Below are 18,250 nucleotides of genomic sequence, written 5' to 3'. Positions count from 1 at the left end.
GTGCCTCGTTCTTCCCACCCCAGCCAGAGCCAGTGAGTGACTGGTGTGGGCGTCTAAAAGCCCAGTTCCTCTGCCTCAAGGTGGGACAAACCGCAAGGTGTAATTTATGCTGCAGAGCTCCATAAGATAACCTCCCACTTGGCTTCTTCCCTTTTCCCATCCTCACACCCCTCCCTCTCCTACTAGTCTCTTCTGGAGTACTTCCTTGATAAATCACTTCCACCCAAACCTTTAGCCCAGAGTCTTCTTCTTAGAGAAAATGACCTCAGACCTTGAAAGACTCTCCCTTTCCTACTACTGTTACTTATGGTGTGGATATGATGGCCAGAGCTCCGGCAACCACATTGAGCCCTGAGGAAGAGGGCAACATCCTAGGAATAACAGAGCTGAAGACACCTGACTCCCTGTTGACAGTATGCAGTCACCACACTTGTCCTGAATTGTCTATATGCAGTGCAGACCTCTTTTCTGGAACAGAGTAAAATTTTGTCTGCTTCAACCACTACTTTTTGGGTCTGGTAACTTGACGTTGATATACTCCCTTAGCAGCTGTGTGTACTTGGGAAATTTACTGACTCTCTCTGAGCCTTACTTTCCTGAACTCACAGAATTGCTGAAAGAATAAGCAGGTCATCAACTCTTCCCAAACAGCCCCTAGACTATATATCCTCCAGGAAATTCGTCTTAATTAACTGAAGAGGGAGTGATAGTTGTTGTTTCAAGTTATAAACTCCCAGATGGATGGTCTTCATCCATCATTCCATGAAATGGAATCCCTGTGTGGTCAAGGCATACCTTCTACACATTTGTTTTTACAGATGTTGGTATTAAGTCACAGGCTGTTAAATAAAAGAAACTAAGTCTAAAAATACAGTAGGTCAAGAAATAGTATATATAGCATGCCTCCCCACCAAGTACCAAAAATATAACATCTGAAGCAGAAAACATCAACAGCCAGAATTCATTTAAAAAGCCCGTAGTGGGGAAAATGCTAACTGTAGCATAAATTCAGTTTTCAAATTTTAAGTCCCAAAGAAAGATCTCAAGATTCTGGTGGGAATGGAAGTGGCTTATAGGAAATAGCAGGAAACTAAGAAAGGAGGAATCCCACAGATGAGCAAGATTGAATGAACATCTACTTTAAGAGATGATAGAAACTATCTTTAAGAGAGTTGAATTGAATGAACATCATCTTTAAGAGAGATAGAAACTAACTATAAACCACCAAAAGCAAAGGCAACAAAAGCAAAAATAAACAAGAAGGACTACACCAAACCGAAAAGCTTCTGCACAGCAAAGGAAACCATCAACAAAATGAAAAGGCAACCTCTTGAAAGGGAGAAAATATGTGCAGACCATATTTATCTGATAAGGGGTTAATATCCAAAATATATAGGGACTTCCCTGGTGGTCCAGTGGCTAAGACTCCATGCTCCCAATGCAGGGGGCCCAGGTTCGATCCCTGGTCGGGGAACTAGATCCCACATGCTGCAACTAAGAGTTCGAATGTCACAGTTAAAAGATCCCACATGCCACAACGAAGATCGAAGATCCCGAGTGCTGCAACTAAGACTCGGCGCAGCCAAAAAAAAAATATATATATATATATATATATATATATATATATATATATATAAAACTCAGACAACTCAATAGCAAAAAAACCCCCAAACAATCCAATTTAAAAATGGGCAGAGCAATTATACTCCAATAAAGATGTTAAAAAGAAATGGACACAGGATTTTTTTTTTTTTGCAGTACGCGGGCCTCTCACTGTTGTGGCCTCTCCCGTTGCGGAGCACAGGCTCCGGACGCGCAGGCTCAGCGGCCATCGCTCACAGGCCTAGCCTCTCCGCGGCATGTGGGAGCTTCCCGAACCCTGCATCGGCAGGCGGACTCCCAACCACTGCGCCACCAGGGAAGCCCCTGGACAGAGGATTTGAATAGACATTTTTCCAAAGCAGAAATACAGTCGCTCAACATCACTAATCATTAAGGAAATGCAAATCAAGACCACAATGAGATATCACCTCACACCTGTTAGAATGGCTGTTATCAAAGAGGTAACAAGTGTTGGTGAGGTTGTGTGGAAAACAGAACACTTGGGCACTGTTGGTGGGAATGTAAATTGGTGCAGCCGCTGTGGAAAACAGTATGAATTAAAAATACAAATACAAAAAAATAAAAATACAAAGAATTAAAAATACAACTATCATATGATCCAGCAATTCTACTTCTGGGTATTTATCCAAAGGAAATGAAAACACTAACTTGAAAAGGTATCTGCAATCCCATGTTCATTGTAGCATTATTTACAGTAACCAAGACTTGGAAATAGCCTAAGTGTCCATCAATGGATGAATGGATAAAGAAGTCATGGTAGGGACTTCCCTGGTGGTGCAGTGGTTAAGAATCCACCTGCCAATGCAGGGGACACGGGTTCGAGCCCTGGTCTGGGAAGATCCCACATGCCACGGAGCAGCTGAGCCCGTGCGCCACAACTACTGAGCCTGTGCTCTAGAGCCCGTGAGCCACAACTACTGAGCCCATATGCCACAACTACTGAAGCCCGTGCACCTAGAGCCCGTGCTCCGTGACAAGAGGAGCCACCGCAACGAGAAGCCTGCGCACCGCAACGAAGAGTAGCCCCTGCTCGCCGCAATTAGAGAAAGCCTGTGCGCAGCAACGAAGGCCCAATGCAGCCAAAAATAAATAAATAAAAATTTTAAAACCGGGAAATTAAAAAAATCAAGTGGTTTACCTTAAAAATTAAAACTAGAGAGATGATCCAAAAGTCAGCAAGTCTCTGCTAATATAATGCAGGAATTTAATCAAAAGTATTATTAATAAAATTTAAAGTTACACAGTGATGAAATCAATAACACTGAATTTATATGTCCCCAAACACACAAATGTTATTTTGTGTGTGTTTACTAGGCTTAGAGTGTGGTTGGGGATTATGTTTCCTCCTGCTCCAAAATTCTGTAAGGTAAGAAAAAATCCAACTGAAATATATACAGATGCCAGGATACACAGAAACACTCAAATAAAAAAGAGAACTCTGGAAAATGCACATTCTCAAACCATTATGTGATAATTTTAGAAATAAATCATATATTATATAATTAGATAGCCAGCCATAAAAAAGCATTTAGAAAAGTCTTTTTGAAAAACACTGAGATGAGTTAGAACTAAACAGAGAATGGATAAGAATATTTATCTCAACCACAGAGAGGACCTAAATTTATGAAAAAATATAGAAAAAAATGCCAGTGAAAATGAGTGCATTTGGGTATATAAAAATCTTTTCTACATTCCAAACAATAGTCAATAAAAAGGTAGCAGAATAGGATAAATATTTGGGACATATATAAATAAAAACACAACAAAGATAAGAACTTGATGTGTCCCCCTTGGCGCTCAAGACAGCACTTATATACCACAAAGAATCCCAGGGGTCCTTGGAGCATAGTTTGAAAACCATTTGCCTGGTTGGTCTCTAAGATCGATGTTGGTCTCTAAGATTGGTCTCTAAGATCAATCTGATCTTCATCAGATGCTTAATACTAGGGAAGACCCAAGACACAGCTTTGGTGCCAGTATTCCAAGAGTTCATGGGCAGAGTCAGGAAGTGACTTCTGGGATCAAATATGTCCAAACTGGAGAGTAAAATTCTGGGGACAGGCTCATGAGTTGTCACGGTGATGGGAGGACGCTTGCAACTTTGAGAGGACATCAAATATTCCAATGGGAGGTACAGGCTCTGATTATGTGGACTCCTGGGAGGTAGGCAGAACACCACCCAAACCTTTTACCATCCTGACATTCTGCTAACCAGGCCATCTCTGTCTTCTTCTATTACTGCAGGTTGCCTAAGGACCAACACCACTGAAAAAAAGGGTTGTGATCTCTTTAACTGGCAATTCTCCCCACAAGGACCCCAAAGGAAGAAATGGCAAAGAAGTGGTGGTTCACAGTATAAGCTCTAAAGGGATGCCCCACACTACTTCCACTGGGTAACTTCAGACACTGCCTGGAAGCTCTCTGGGCTTCGGATCCTGGTCTGTAATGTGAGAATATTAACAGTACCTACCCTTATGGGGTTGTTATAAGAATTAAACATATGTAAAGATTGTACTGGGTTTAACCTATGGTAAAGCACTCCATAAATTTCATAATTTTTAATTAAACACAAGAGTAAAAAATATCACATATAGCCCCCAAATCCAATAATTTAAGGATCGTTAAATAAACTATTCTACATTAATTGAACACATGGAATTCTTGAGAAAGTATACAGGAAATAACATAAAAGGAAAGGAATAAAACCAGAATAGTAGGTACTTATGGATTACAATACAATATGTTTAGTCATGAGTATCAGAAGAGTTAAGAGAATATATCGATAACTACACCCAGCTCCTTTTAGAGATTAGTGGGTGCACAATGTGACAGCGAATATGTTAGATTTACCCTCTGTGATGATCAAGTGTCCTGCACAAACAGGTACTTAAGTGAACTGCAAAGATCAAGATGCTGCTACTGATGAAGAAGAATTCAGAGCTTCTTATCCTTCTCCCTCCCAAAGGGAAAGCAGCCTGGAGCTCACAGATGATCAAAGCTTTAACTGAGGGGCTCACACTCTGGAGTCGAGCTGTCCTCAGACCTGTCTGGCCAGGACAATGTTGTTCTGCAATTAGCATCTGAATGCCTGTGGTGGGGCTGCTCTTTCCAGGGCACATGCCCCACTGCTCTCTAATGCCCCACACCTCTAAGTCACACTCAGTTGCATTCCTGGTCTGACCCCTGGGCTCACTGACCACAGGATTTCCCTTCCAAGAAGAGGTGATCAATAGCAGAGATGCTGGGGGGTTGATCAGAGAATGGGAACAATAAATCCTGAACATTTCATGACGCTTCTATGATGGCTCTCCGGCCAAAGGAAGATGCGGTGGGTGTGCTAAAGGTGCAGCCTTTCAGAAAAGTGGTATAATGTCCAGCAATTCAGATAAACTGAAGAGAAGGAGGCAGAAGTCTGGAGGGTGAAGGGAGGGCAGCATGATGATGGAGATGTGTCCTGATGAGGTGTGTTTCCCCACTGTCCTCAGCAGGACCGTGGGCTTCTGGGTCCAAACACGGTAATGTGTTCCTCTACAGGGAGAGTGTCCCCGTGTATAAAGTCATTGATGGGCTGGTGATAGTAATCATCCCCTGTCCTTCTCTCTTTCCTCCTCAGGGGAAAGGACTATGGCTTGCTGGGTCAGCTCCTGGGGCTATGCTTTACTATGAAGACTAGGCTGAATGAGGGGAAGCTAAAAGAAGTTGGAGAGGTTAAGTCAATCACGATAATACAGAGCAGAGAGAGATGGAGGAGAAGAGACAAGGAAGGACAGAAAGACTGAGAGGGCTGCCAGTTGGGGGGGATTTGGGGAGGGGTTTCGGGATAAAAGGCTCCAGAACTCCTTTGAGGAACGAGAGACCGGGAGATGCGGAGAGAGGAAGCTTTCCTTTGTGTTATAAATTGGAGACTAAGATTCTTTTTTTTTCCTTTTTTCATTTTTTTATTAGTTTCTGCTTTATAACAAAGTGAATCAGTTATACATATACATCTGTTCCCATATCCCTTCCCTCTTGCATCTCCCTCCCTCCCACCCTCCCTATCCCACCCCTCCAGGCGGTCACAAAGCACCGAGCTGATCTCCCTATGCTATGCGGCTGCTTCCCACTATGTATCTACCTTACATTTGGTAGTGTATATATGTCCATGCCTCTCTCTCGCTTTGGGAGACTAAGATTCTTTAGAGATACACAAGCAAAAATTGAATTTATTTTTCCATTACTTTGGGCTAATGGAACATGCTTTTTTGTATGGAACACCATACCCTAAGAACCCTAAGGAGCCCAAGAATTATCTGGGTTACATTCATACCAAACCCATCTCTCCTTCACAGAGAAAGGTATGAAGGGGAAGAGAGAACAGGAGGGAATTTAGGATAAAAGAAGAGGAAATCCCTGTTTTACAACATAAACGAGAATTTCTAATGAAACAAGCTGAAATTAACATGTATGTGTATGAGAATGCTGGGCAGTGGAGAGTAAGAGCTATGGCCTGCAAAGTCTCTAATTTCAAGATAGGTACTGAAGTTTCCTAAGTAGGAAACAAATAATTAAACAAATCCAGGGTCCTCAGAATGGACAGTCTGAGAGCTTCCCCGTGAAAATTTGGTAGTAGATCCCAAGAGAGATGACCCTACCTTGAATGAATGAATGCAAATTCCTACCAGCCACTCTTTCTGCTCCCTCATTCCCCATGACCAGCATTGCTCCTTGGCTACAGTCTTAAAATGTACCCCATCCTTGTTCACATGAAACAACAGGTTACAGTGTTTTAACAACTATTGCTATGACTAAAAGTGTAGAGCAGTTGAAAAAATACTGAACAAAAACTGGCATCCTGGCTATTATCAAAAAGGCAAGAAATAACAAGTGTTGGCAAGGATGTGGAGAAAAGAGAACCCTCCTACACTGTTGGTGGGAACGTAAATCGGTGCAGCCACTATGGAAAACAGTATGGAGGTTCCTCAAAAAGTTAAGACGAGAACTACCATATGACCCAGCTATCCCACTTCTGGGTATTTACCCAAAGAATATGAGAACATGAATTTGAAGAGATATATGTACCCCAATGGTCACTGCAGTATTATTTACAATAGCCAAGATATGGAAACAACCTAAGCGCACGTCAACAGATGAATGAAGAAAATGTGATACGCACACACATATATACATGCAATGGAACGCTACTCAGCCATAAAAAGATGAAATCTTACCATCTGTGACAACATGGATGGGCCTTGAGGGTATTATGCTAAGTGAGATAAATCAGACTGAGAAAGACAACTACCATATGATTTCATTCATATGTGGAATATAAAAAACAAAAAATAAATGAACAAACTAAATCAAACAAAAACAAACATGTAAATACAGAGAACAGAGTGGTGGTTCTCAGAAGGGAAGAGGCAGGGTGAGGGTAAAATGGGTAAAGAGGATCAACTGTATGGCTACAAATGGAAACTAAATTTCTGGTGGCGAGCACATTGTAGTGTATACAGAAGTAGAGATATAACGCTGTACACATGAAACTTACATAATACTGTACACCAATGTCACCTCAATTAAAAAAAAACCAGTAAGCATTCTTACAGATGGGAAAAGATTTTCTAAGCACAAAAGCAATGGAAGAAATCAGAAGGAAAAACTAAAATATGAAATGGCACACAAATTAAAAATGTTTCTATATCTAAATAAACATTAAACAGGAATCGACAACGGATGGAAAGTAAGACACAAACATGGCAAATGGCTAAAATCCTCAAAATATAAAGCACAACCATACAATGATTCACACAATATCTCTTGCTCCCAAAAGAAAAATGGGGGATTAGCTAGCTGATTCAGAGATGAACTGTATTTTAAATAAATATTTAAAATTAATCAACTTTAATATAAATCAAGGAAATTCTAACTATAATGAGATTCATTTTTACCTAATTACATCAGTTGTTATACGCTCATTTTATACAACAGTTGTTATATGCTCATGGTATAATGGTTATATGGAAAACAGATACAAAATATATTTCAGTGATTTTAAGTTATTTTTCTGAATATTTTAATATCTCAGAAATCAGGATAATTTCACAACTGCTAGCATGTCAAGATTTAATTGGCAGCATTATTTGCTTTCTCAATGGTACATAAAATAATGATGCATGTTAGATTCAGTAAAATCTTTAGTACTTTAGGTCCAATATAATATGATATACCAAAATATTAACAGTGGTTCTTGTTGGATGGTAGAATTATGGGTGATTTTTAGTTTCTTTTTTATACTTTCCCATATATTTCCAGTCTTCTAAAATGAATATGTATTTCTTTTATCAACAGACAATAAACGAAATGAAATCCGGTTCTAATCTTGACTTTGCTGCTTTATAGCCACGTGGTCATAAAATATTTATGCTATCTGTACCTCAGTTTCCTTATCTGCAAGATGGAATTGATAGTAACTTCTCTGCCCATCTCCTAAGATTTGTGTGCAAATGCTTTGTAAAATGTGAAGTGCCAATTCAATGTGTCAGTTAAATCTTGACACACATATGACATCTGCTAACATGTGACATTTATTAATGTATTCATGGGATGCTTTTACTCTTTCACAATGCCTGTTCATCATCTTTGATGTTCGGTTATAGCTTTAGACTATAAGATGGTGATTCCCAGTATTTTATTTTTTGGATCTAATATAATTTGATTCAAAAGCTCTTTCCATGTAGAAAAAAAAAAAAACGATTCTGAAAACAACATCCAGATCAGCACCCCATAGGTGTGTACACTGGCCAGGCCAAATCACATACCTGTCTGCCCAGCTCCTGAACCCCACAAAAGCCTTGTAGAATACCGCTGCACAGGTGCTAATCATGAACCACACCCAGGTCCAAAAAGGGGCGCCACTATGATCATCTCTGTTTAGTTAAAATAAATAAAACTGTGTTGAAGATCTGGTCATCTACTTTGAGTGGTCCACCACTGAGGCGGGGCTGGGCATCTCTGAGTCTGAGCTTCCCAGACCCATACAAGCCAGAGTCACTTTCTCAGCTCAGACGCAGCACATCCCAGCCTCTGATAGTGTTGTTCTAGACTTTTTTTCAAGAGTTTTTCCTTATCTCATTTGTTTTCATTTGCACCTTTTTTCCCCTTTTTTGTTTTTATTTTTTATTTGGCCTCGACACCCAGCATGTGGGATCTTAGTTCCCTGACCAGGGATCAAACCTGTGGCCCCCTGCAGTGGCAGCGTGGAATCCTAACCACTGGACTGCCAGGGAAGTCCCCGTGTTGTTCTAAATTAACGTTCCCGTTGCCTCCTTAACCACCAGCAGGTGAGGAGGTCCACCAAGGCAAAAGACAAGCACATCTCACCCCTATCCATTCTAGCCCTGCCACCGGCTTCCCTAAGTTTCAAAGCTCAGGGAGGGGCCTTCCCTAGTCAGCAACATCACAAGACAACAGCCTTCTAGACTCCAGAGTTCTCAAACTTTAACGTGGCTACAATTCACCAGGTGGTTTGTTGAAGAGCAGCTTCTAATTCAGGTAGTCTGGGGCTGGCCTGAGACTCTGCATTTCTAACAAGGTCCAAGGTGATGCTGATCCTGCTGATTCACGGACCCCTGTTTGAGTAGCGAGAATCCTTGGGGGTGGCCTCAATTTTCAACCTTAGGCCAACTCCTATCCTCCAGTGTGCCCCCTGTTCTGCCTCTATCAGAGCCATCTGGGGAAGTTTCTTAAAATGCATCAGGAGCTCTGAAAGGAGGATCCAAACAGCTGCATTTTAACAAGCACCACACTCCCCTCAGGTGAGTTCTTATGGACAGTGAACCTTGGGAACCGCCAGTAGAGAATTCTAAACGTTCTTACTGGACCATACAGTTGGAAGCTGGACACCACCCTGCATGACCTTGGACTTAGGCAGAGGGGCTTTTACAGAACTGCACCTTGTACTGAGGGACGCTATGCCATGCAGGAGCACGGGGTTCTCTTTCACAGCTGAGATGCAGTGGAGAAGACTACTCATCACATTATCTTGTCCCTTTCATGACAATCTATTGGAGAGATTTTTATTCACATCTAAAAAAGCTGGGTGTCTTCCAAGCAGCCAGCCTGGATTAAAGGAACCATTTAATGGTTGCCCTTGCCTCTTTCTTTCAACAACTGGAAAACTCACAGCCAAATCTGGCAGTTACGTGGGTCCTTTTGACATATATCTCTGTGTATTAACAATCTGTGGCTTAACTGTCCTATCCTACTCATGTTTTCTCATCTCCCCAATGTCTTAAATCCATTAGTATCCATTTCTAGTGCACTGTGCACATATGTGCGGTAGGCATCCGTGCTGTTCACCAGGATCAAGGCTTATCCACTTCTGGACTTACGGGAGGAGTGCGGTTCTTTACATCCTTGAAGTTGGGTGTAGCCATGGGACTTGATTTGGCCAATGAAACGCGTGTGGAGGTGACTTCTTGTCACCTCCAGGTGGTGGCCATTTAATTGCAGGTGCTCCACTCTTCAACCCTTTCTGTCCCCTCCTGGGCAGTACTGGAGGCGTGAGCTGACAAAGAGCAGCCACAAGATAAAAGAATCCTGGAACACTGGGCCAACCCAGGAGACAACCATCCTGGTAAAGCACCTCGCCCGCAATGGGCTTTGGGTGAGTAAGAAGTAAACGCTTGTTGTGTTAAGCTACTGAGATGACGGGGTAGCCCAAGGCTTAAGGCTACCCTGACCATATCAATATGCAAATGATCTCATATCCTTTGTGGACGGAAGCTGAGTTATATATACACAGGCAAACACAAAAACAAATGCCTAACAGATGCCTATTTGAGAGAAAAAGACATTTACAGAAGATCACTTACAGAGTATAACGTCAATCTACTTCTCTGAGTACTTCAAATTCATTCTTGTTTCAAGTCTGATCACCAGCCTCTTTCAGAATCAACTCCCTGAGTTGTGTTTTAATATTCTGCTCTTTCTATGCTGTGGTAAAATATACATAATAGGGCTTCCCTGGTGGTACAGTGGTTGAGAATCTGCCTGCTAATGCAGGGGACACGGGTTCAAGCCCTGGTCTGGCAGGATCCCACGTGCCGTGGAGCAACTAGGCCTGTGAGCCACAACTACTGAGCCTGCGCGTCTGGAGCCTGTGCTCCGCAACAAGAGAGGCCGCGATAGTGAGAGGCCCACGCACTGCGATGAAGAGTGGCCCCCGCTTGCCACAACTAGAGAAAGCCCTCGCACAGAAACGAAGACCCAACACAGCCAAAATAAATTAATTAAAAAAAAAAACAAAAGTACCAATGCCACCGTGGATGTGAGGATTAAATTAGTCAAAAAAAATATATATATACATAATATTTGTCATTTTAACCATTCATAAGTGTACTATTCAATGCATTAAATACATTCACATTGTTGTATAACCATTGCCACTATCTATATCCAAAATTTTGTTATCATCCCCAACAAAAATGCCATTAAATAAGCCTTCCCTTCTTCCCTCAGTCCCTGGTACCCTCTATTCTACTTTCCATCCCTATGAAATCTGCCTATCCTAAATACCTCATCTAAGTCGAATTGTATTTGTCCTTCTGTGTCTGGCTTATTTCACTAAATATCATATTTTCAAGGTCCATCTGCGCTGTCCGTACATTCCATTGTATGTATGCACATTTTGTTTATCCATTCATCTGCTGATAGACACTTGGGTTGTTTCCACCTTTTGGCTCCTGTGAATAATGCTGCAATGAACACTGGTGTACAAATACAGGCATACCTCTTTTTATGGTGCTTTGCTTTACTGTGCTTCACGGCTATTGTGTTTTTTACAAACTGAAGGTTTGTGGCAACCCTGTGACGAGGAAGTCTATTGATGCCATTTTTCCAACAGCATTTGCTCACTTCGTGTCGCTGTGTTACATTTTGGTAAGTCTTGCAATATTTCAAACTTTTTCATTACTGTTATATTTGTTGTGGTGGGCTGTGATCAGTGATCTTTGATGTTACTGTTGTAAAAAGACTATGACTCACTGAAGGCTCAGATGGTGGTTAGCATTTTTTAGCAATAAAGTATTTTTAAATTAAGGTATATACATTTTTTAGACATAATGCTATTGCACACTTAACGGACTACAGTACAGTGAAAACAGAATTTTCATATGCACTGGGAAACCAAAAGAAATTCATGTGACTCGCTTTATTGTGATATTCGCTTTATTGCAGTGGTCTACAACCGGATTCGCAGCATCTCTGAGGTGTTCCTGTATCTGTTTGAGTCTCTGCTTTCAATTCTTTTGGATATATATTCCCTAGGAGTGGAATTTCTGGGTCACATGTAGTTCTATGTTTAAACTTCTGAGAAACTGGCCACAATGTTTTTTACTCTGCTCTGACTTTTAAATTAAACAACAGTTGCATGAAATCCTCAGCTGCATTTTCCAGGAAACTGTTGTTTGTGAGCATCACCCACTGTCCTATGCAATGTTTCCCAAACAAAATCCCAAGAGGGAAATATTTTTGAGGATTGCATACTGGGAAAAGGTGTATGCTTCCTTTTGTCTACTAAGAATTCCAGTGTGGGGACGTCCCTGGTGGTGCAGTGGTTAAGAATCAGCCTGCCAATGCAGGGGACATGGCTTCAATCCCTGGTCCGGGAAGATCCCACATGCCACGGAGCAACTAAGCCCATGTGCCACAACTACTGAGCCTGCGCTCTAGAGCCCGCGTGCCACAACTACTGAAGCCCGCACGTCACAGCAACTGAAGCCCGTGCTCTAGGGTCCGTGTGCCACAACTACTGAGCCCATGTGCTGCAACTACTGAAGCCTGCATGCCTAGAGCCCGTGCTCCACCACAAGAGAAGCCACAGTAATGAGAAGCCTGTGCACCACAACGAAGGGTAGCCCCCGCTCATCGCAACTAGAGAAAGCCCACGTGCAGCAACGAAGACCCAACACAGCCAAAAAAAAGAATTCCAGTGTGGGTCAGGACTCCGCCATGGACCCTGCAGCCAAATCTGAAGCTTGAATAGTCACTGGTGATACTCAGTCCTCACCCCCTGGGATCTCCTTTACCATTTCTGGACACACTGGCCTGACTTCAAATGGCCAGTGCCTATATCTTATCAGAAGGCTACTCTTGGGCCGTCCATGAAAAATCAGGACAGAAGTACCTGGAAATTATATTTTTGTGCTTCCCCCACCCTCCAAGCGGCTTTTAACCAATTTCTGACTAGTGTGGGTGTATAAATACCCCAGCTCCCTTGCCTGGGGTAAGTCTGGTTCATGAGCTTTGCACTGTTCTCAAGCTTCCACTTGAGATTAAGGATCAGTTGCCCATTATGCTTTCTGCCTAATACCATACCCTATACTGACTGACTTCCCTTTCTTGTATCACTTCCTCCTTCACCTCCCTGTATCCCTTGAATCTGCCAATAAACTGCTTGCACTCAAATTCTTGGCTCAGAAGCTGCTTCTGAGGGAACTTCAGCTAAGACAAAGCTCCTCTCTACCAATTTCCTAGATTCAATTGCTTTCCATATTTCTGTTCTCCTTTTTTTCCTAGTTCTGAGGTTTTATTTACATTTTATGATTATTCTACTGTATGCTTTCTTGTTATCTGTTACCTCAACATCTTTGCAGAATAAAGCAAAGAGGAACTAATATTTAGAAGAAAAAACCATCATGTAATACTACGATTAAAATACAAGATGTAAAGGGTTTATAGAATATGATCCAAATTTAGAAAAATACATATGTACATATGTGTGTCCATAGAGAAAAAGAATAGAAAGAAATGCACCAACCAACAAGGACCTATTGTATAACACAGGGAACTATACTCAATATTTTGTAATAACTATAAGGGAGAAGAATCTGAAAAAAATTGATATATATGTATGTATAACTGAATCACTTTGCTGTACACCTGAAACTAACACAACATTGTAAATCAACTAACCTTCAATTTAAAAAAATGACCAAACTGTCAACCATGGTCAATTTTAGGTGATGTCATTACAGATGTCTTTTTTTTTCTTCTTTATTTTACAAAGAACATGAAGCTTCAGTTTCCTCATCTATAAAACAGGGATAATCACACTTCACACATATGAATCACATATCACATATATGAATTGTGTTGATTGAAATTGTGGTTGATCTATGCAATTAGCTGCATCACATATTCACATAATAATCACAGTATGTGCCTAATTACGTACCCCAATAAAGGGTTGCAAGTGCTGTTATTACATCAGCGATTAATGAAACAATTTAAGGACATGTGAGAAATGAGAAAGTAAAAATAAGCCCATACTTACATAGTGCTTTGTTCTTTTTAAAGAACATTCACTTATATGAACTCATTATCCCTAGCAAAAACCCTGCGAGAGGGGCAGGCTTAGGGGCAGGGTGGGGGAAGGAGACAGGACTAATATTTACTCAACAGCTACAATGTGCCAGATACCAAGGTGGGCACTTGTAGGTATCTCAGAAGAGAAGGATGGGGCTCAGAATGTTAAGGAACCGGCCCAACGTACAGGCAGGGTCAGTAGCTCCAACTCCAGACTCTCGGTCCAGGTTTCCTTCTATTCCATCAGGCTTCATGATTCTATTTGTGCCCCCGGATGACTGTGTGCTTACATGCCCACCCATCCACGACATCCGTGGTTTCTCTGGCATTGGTGTTCACCAGTCTTTTTTTTTAGACCATACTTCATTCAGATTTCTTTTGCTTTTTTATTTATTTATTTATTTATTTATTTATTTATGGCTGTGTTGGGTCTTCGTTTCTGTGCGAGGGCTTTCTCTAGTTGCGGCAAGTGGGGGCCACTCCTCATCGCGGTGCGCGGGCGCGGGCCTCTCATTATCGCGGCCTCTCTTGTTGCGGAGCACAGGCTCCAGACGCGCAGGCTCAGTAATTGTGGCTCACGGGGCTAGCTGCTCCGCGGCATGTGGGATCTTCCCAGACCAGGGCTCGAACCCATGTCCCCTGCATTGGCAGGCAGATTCTCAACCACTGCACCACCAGGGAAGCCCGGTGTTCACCAGTCTTTACACACACTCTGCTCCTTCCTACGTCCATGGCCATGGGAAGTACAAACTGGGGGGCCTGTGGAGGGGGTGGGGAGGACTTAGCTCCCCAATCTCCCCCCAGAACCACCCCCAAATGAATAATCTAAATCAAAACCCTGTACCAGCTACACAGACATAGCAGATTCAAGGAAAGTTCCACAGCAACCCTTCCCAATCAGTTTGCTCACCCCAAGTCCTCCCTACATAGAAATTCTGGAACTGTCTTTTGAGAAATGGGAGGACTTAGGCAATTCTGCTAAGAGAGTCCAGTGGAGAACTGGGCTGGGGGAGAGAACTGTGGAGGGTATTACTCTGCCTCCATCCCCGTCAGGACCCATGTTCTGGTCATCGTGGAGAATGCTATAAAAGTCTTTCTTACCAGATACCCAGTTACCGTGGTGTCATAATGGCCCACGGATGGGCAGGGCCGCCTGAAATGAGAGAGGGTTGCGGTGGCGAGCTGGGCAGTTCAGCCCAAAGCACTTCAGACGCAGCCCGTGTATCCGGAATCACGCCAGTCCTCTCCACCTTGCCTCCTACTCACCAGCTGGAGCCCTGGGCTTCTAGACTAACCCTGGGAAGTCTTTCTTGACCAATCAGGTCTGAGGCTGATCCCTGTTGTACCTTGTGCTCCTTCTCCTGGTAGAACGTCTACCAAAGGCAACCTTGCGTGGGAGCTTCAAAGAAGTCCGCCTTGTAACTGCCTCACGGACGAGCTCTCCTGGCAGCACAGGGGCTACAGCAGCCGAGCACCTGCGCGGCCCCCTGCCGGCCCTGCCGCGGCTCCGGTGCTCCGGCCGCCAGCCGGGAGCCGCTCCCTTTCTGCGCAGCCTTTCAAAGCCCCCTCCTCCGCTCCAGCTCTCTGCTTTCTTCAGAATTTCTACAGCATCTTTCCCAACCCCCTTATCACTCAAGGATGCTTTAAGCGTGAACAGTCCTTCGGAGTGTGGTGCAAAGACTCCCAATCTTTTTCCTTCTGCTGGTAATAAAGGCATAACTGACGGTAGCCATGAGACCCTCTTGCTCAAAAACTCTCAATAGCTTCCAATTGCCTCTAGATAAGCTCTAGCTCCTGAGTCTGTCCGTGAAGTTCCCCCCTCCATCCCATTAGCCAGGAGACTCCCCTAGCTTTCCTTCCACTACTCCCTACAGATCAGGGAGCTCACTGGACCCTGAACGCAATTCTCTCCTCCTCCGGAGTGTAAAGCACTTTTAGTTTCCAGAGCCCAATCAGGCCAACACCTAGCGGTTCAGCCCATAGGTCCCTTCTCCCCACCCCCACCTGCTTCCTCCTGGCAGAAAACAGTTTCCATCCTGATTAGCACTTTAGCCTCCTTACTTCCAATCTCGTTTTCGATCTATTTTTTCTCTCTGTTAAGTTTTAAGTCACGGACAGTCTCTTTAAAATTTGTTTCTCCCCCTCAGACCAGCGCCTCCTGCATGGTACTAGCTCAATTAATGTTTAGGTTCCCGTCCCGATCTGTAAGCTTTCTCCCGAATGTTCCATAATTCAAGCTCAGTCTCCTTAACTAGGAACACTCCCAGAGCAGAACGTCTCCAATTTAAGGGATCACTCAAATTCCCTGGAGATTTTAACACGCAGATCCTGACTCAAGTGGTCTGGGGAGGGGCTGAGACTGCATTGATAACAAGCTCCCAAGTGATGCTGACACAGCTGGTCCGTGGACCTCACTTAAAGAAGCAGGGAGGCAATACCACCTTTGGATCAGGCAACAGCTCACATCGGTGCCACCTGGCCGAGCGCGGAGGTGGATGAATGCAGGGCTGGGAAGCGCGGTCCCGCCCTTTGAAGCGCCGGGCCAGAAAAACGCCTGCGAGGCTGGCCGCCCCTCCGCCCTCCCGCAGGGCCCACTTACCTATGGTGGACACGACGGTGCCCACGAAGTAGAAGGCGCCGGTGAAGTCCCAGCGCTGGCGAACATTGTCCACGCGGATGCCGGCCTCGGTGGCCTCCTCGTAGTGCCGAAGGAAGCCGCGTAGCTCGTCGCGGCTCACGTTGTGGCGGCGGCTGAAGTTGGCCAGGCGCTCCTCCCAGCGCTGCTTGGCCTGGCGTTCGTGCGCCAGCTCCAGCGCCGAGAAGACGGCGGCGCCGCCCAGCAGGTAGAGCACGATGAGCGCGGCGAGCAGCAGGAAGCGCGCGTTGTCCTCATTCAGGTGGCCCGGGCCGCAGCTGCAGCCGCAACCCCGGCCGGCCATGGCCGGACCCCCGGGGGCAGCCCCAAGCCGGGCGGCCGTAGCCGCCGGCTGACTGTCGCCCGGGCGCCCCGGGAGGTGGGGTCTCGGCCCGGCGTTCAGTCCGCCCCTGGCCGCGCGACAGCCAGCTCGCCCATGACCGCCGGACGCTCCTCCAGGCCACGCGGCTCCCGGGGCCGCCGCGTCGACCGCTCCTGCAGCGCCAGCCCCCCACGTCCGCCTCGACTCCTGGTTTCAAATCCGTATTTTCGCCGCCGTCCCCGCCCCCCTAGGAGTTCTTCTAAAAGCTGAAGAGCTGAGTGACCCGGCACAGAGTCCGCTTCTGCTTGGCACGAGGATGCGGCCGCTGCTTCCCCCTGGTGTCCTGCCCGGCTCAGATTGGGGAGGGGGCGTGGCGCATCTTCAGGGCAAATTCGGGTGGGCTTGACCTTCCCCCAAAGCAAAGGTCTGGGGGCCTCGGAGGCTGACGGGTGAGCGGAGCCCCGCGGTCTCCGCGTCCTTAACCGTCGCTTCTCAAGCCGCGGACGTCTAGGACGCGGGCTCTCAGTCCGCTGGTGCTGGAAGTGCCTCCCCAGATGGAGCCGCAGTGCTGTGTCCCAGGCTCGGCGTCGCGCGGAGCCTCGGGCCTCTTGGGTCACCGGCCCGGCTGCCGGCGCTTAAAGACTGGAGCAGGTCCCGGGCGGGCACACGGACAGAGGGATTGCGCAGAGCGCGGTTCACGGGTTCCGACCTCCCGCCCGCCCCCGACGCTGCGCGGCGTCCGGCGGGCCGACTTGCTGGAGGAGGAGACCAGAAAGGGAGGTTGGAGTGACGGAGCGAAGTAAGTTAGGGGCCTCTCCCCCAGGCAGCCTTCCTAGCCTTGCCCGACCAGACGCCCTTGGCTTCTGGATCCCGCGCGGGGGCGTCTTCCACCCCCACGTGTCGGATCCGCCCGCTCGAAGCGCGCGCCGCGAGCCAGCCCCAGCTCTTGGGGAGGCTGCCAAGGACCGGGGACTGGAGGAGCCCGCGGGCAGGAGACAGTGACCCCGGAGAGTTCCATCTCCCGCACCCCGGCTTGGCTGCCTCGGTGGGCTCCAGAGATCCTGCGCCGACAGGGCTCCGCTGAGAGTGCTTTACCCCACCCTAGCCACAGGCTCGCTAGCCAACCGCCGGGGCCCCTCCCCGAGACCCCGCCTTTCAAGGGGCGCTGGCGCCGTGCTCGAGTCTCACTCACCGGGGAGTGCCCCCTCCGCGCCGCTCTGTCAGTACTGCCCTCCGGGTCCCTCTCCGCGGGGAGCAGAGGTCCACGCCGCGCTCTGCCTTGCCTGGTCCGCGCGCTCCGACGCTGCAACAGGTGGAGCCGCTCG

General features: G+C 45.8%; 1 protein-coding gene across 1 annotated transcript in view; it reads right to left on the bottom strand.

The window, feature by feature from the left end:
• The window catches only part of KCNK13 (potassium two pore domain channel subfamily K member 13), a gene marked incomplete at both ends in the record, with an annotated part of 117,641 nt that extends 100,734 nt beyond the window's left edge, over positions 1-16,907 (bottom strand). Inside the window, one exon of the mRNA XM_079700841.1 lies at positions 16,568-16,907. Within this exon, the coding sequence (XP_079556967.1) occupies positions 16,568-16,907 (340 nt within the window). The remainder of the gene's footprint in view (positions 1-16,567) is intronic.
• Positions 16,908-18,250: the final 1,343 nt, after the last annotated feature.

This window comes from Hyperoodon ampullatus (assembly GCF_949752795.1).
Source record: "Hyperoodon ampullatus genome assembly, chromosome: 3".
Taxonomy (NCBI): domain Eukaryota; kingdom Metazoa; phylum Chordata; class Mammalia; order Artiodactyla; family Ziphiidae; genus Hyperoodon; species Hyperoodon ampullatus.
This window is presented reverse-complemented; position numbering and strand designations above follow the sequence as displayed.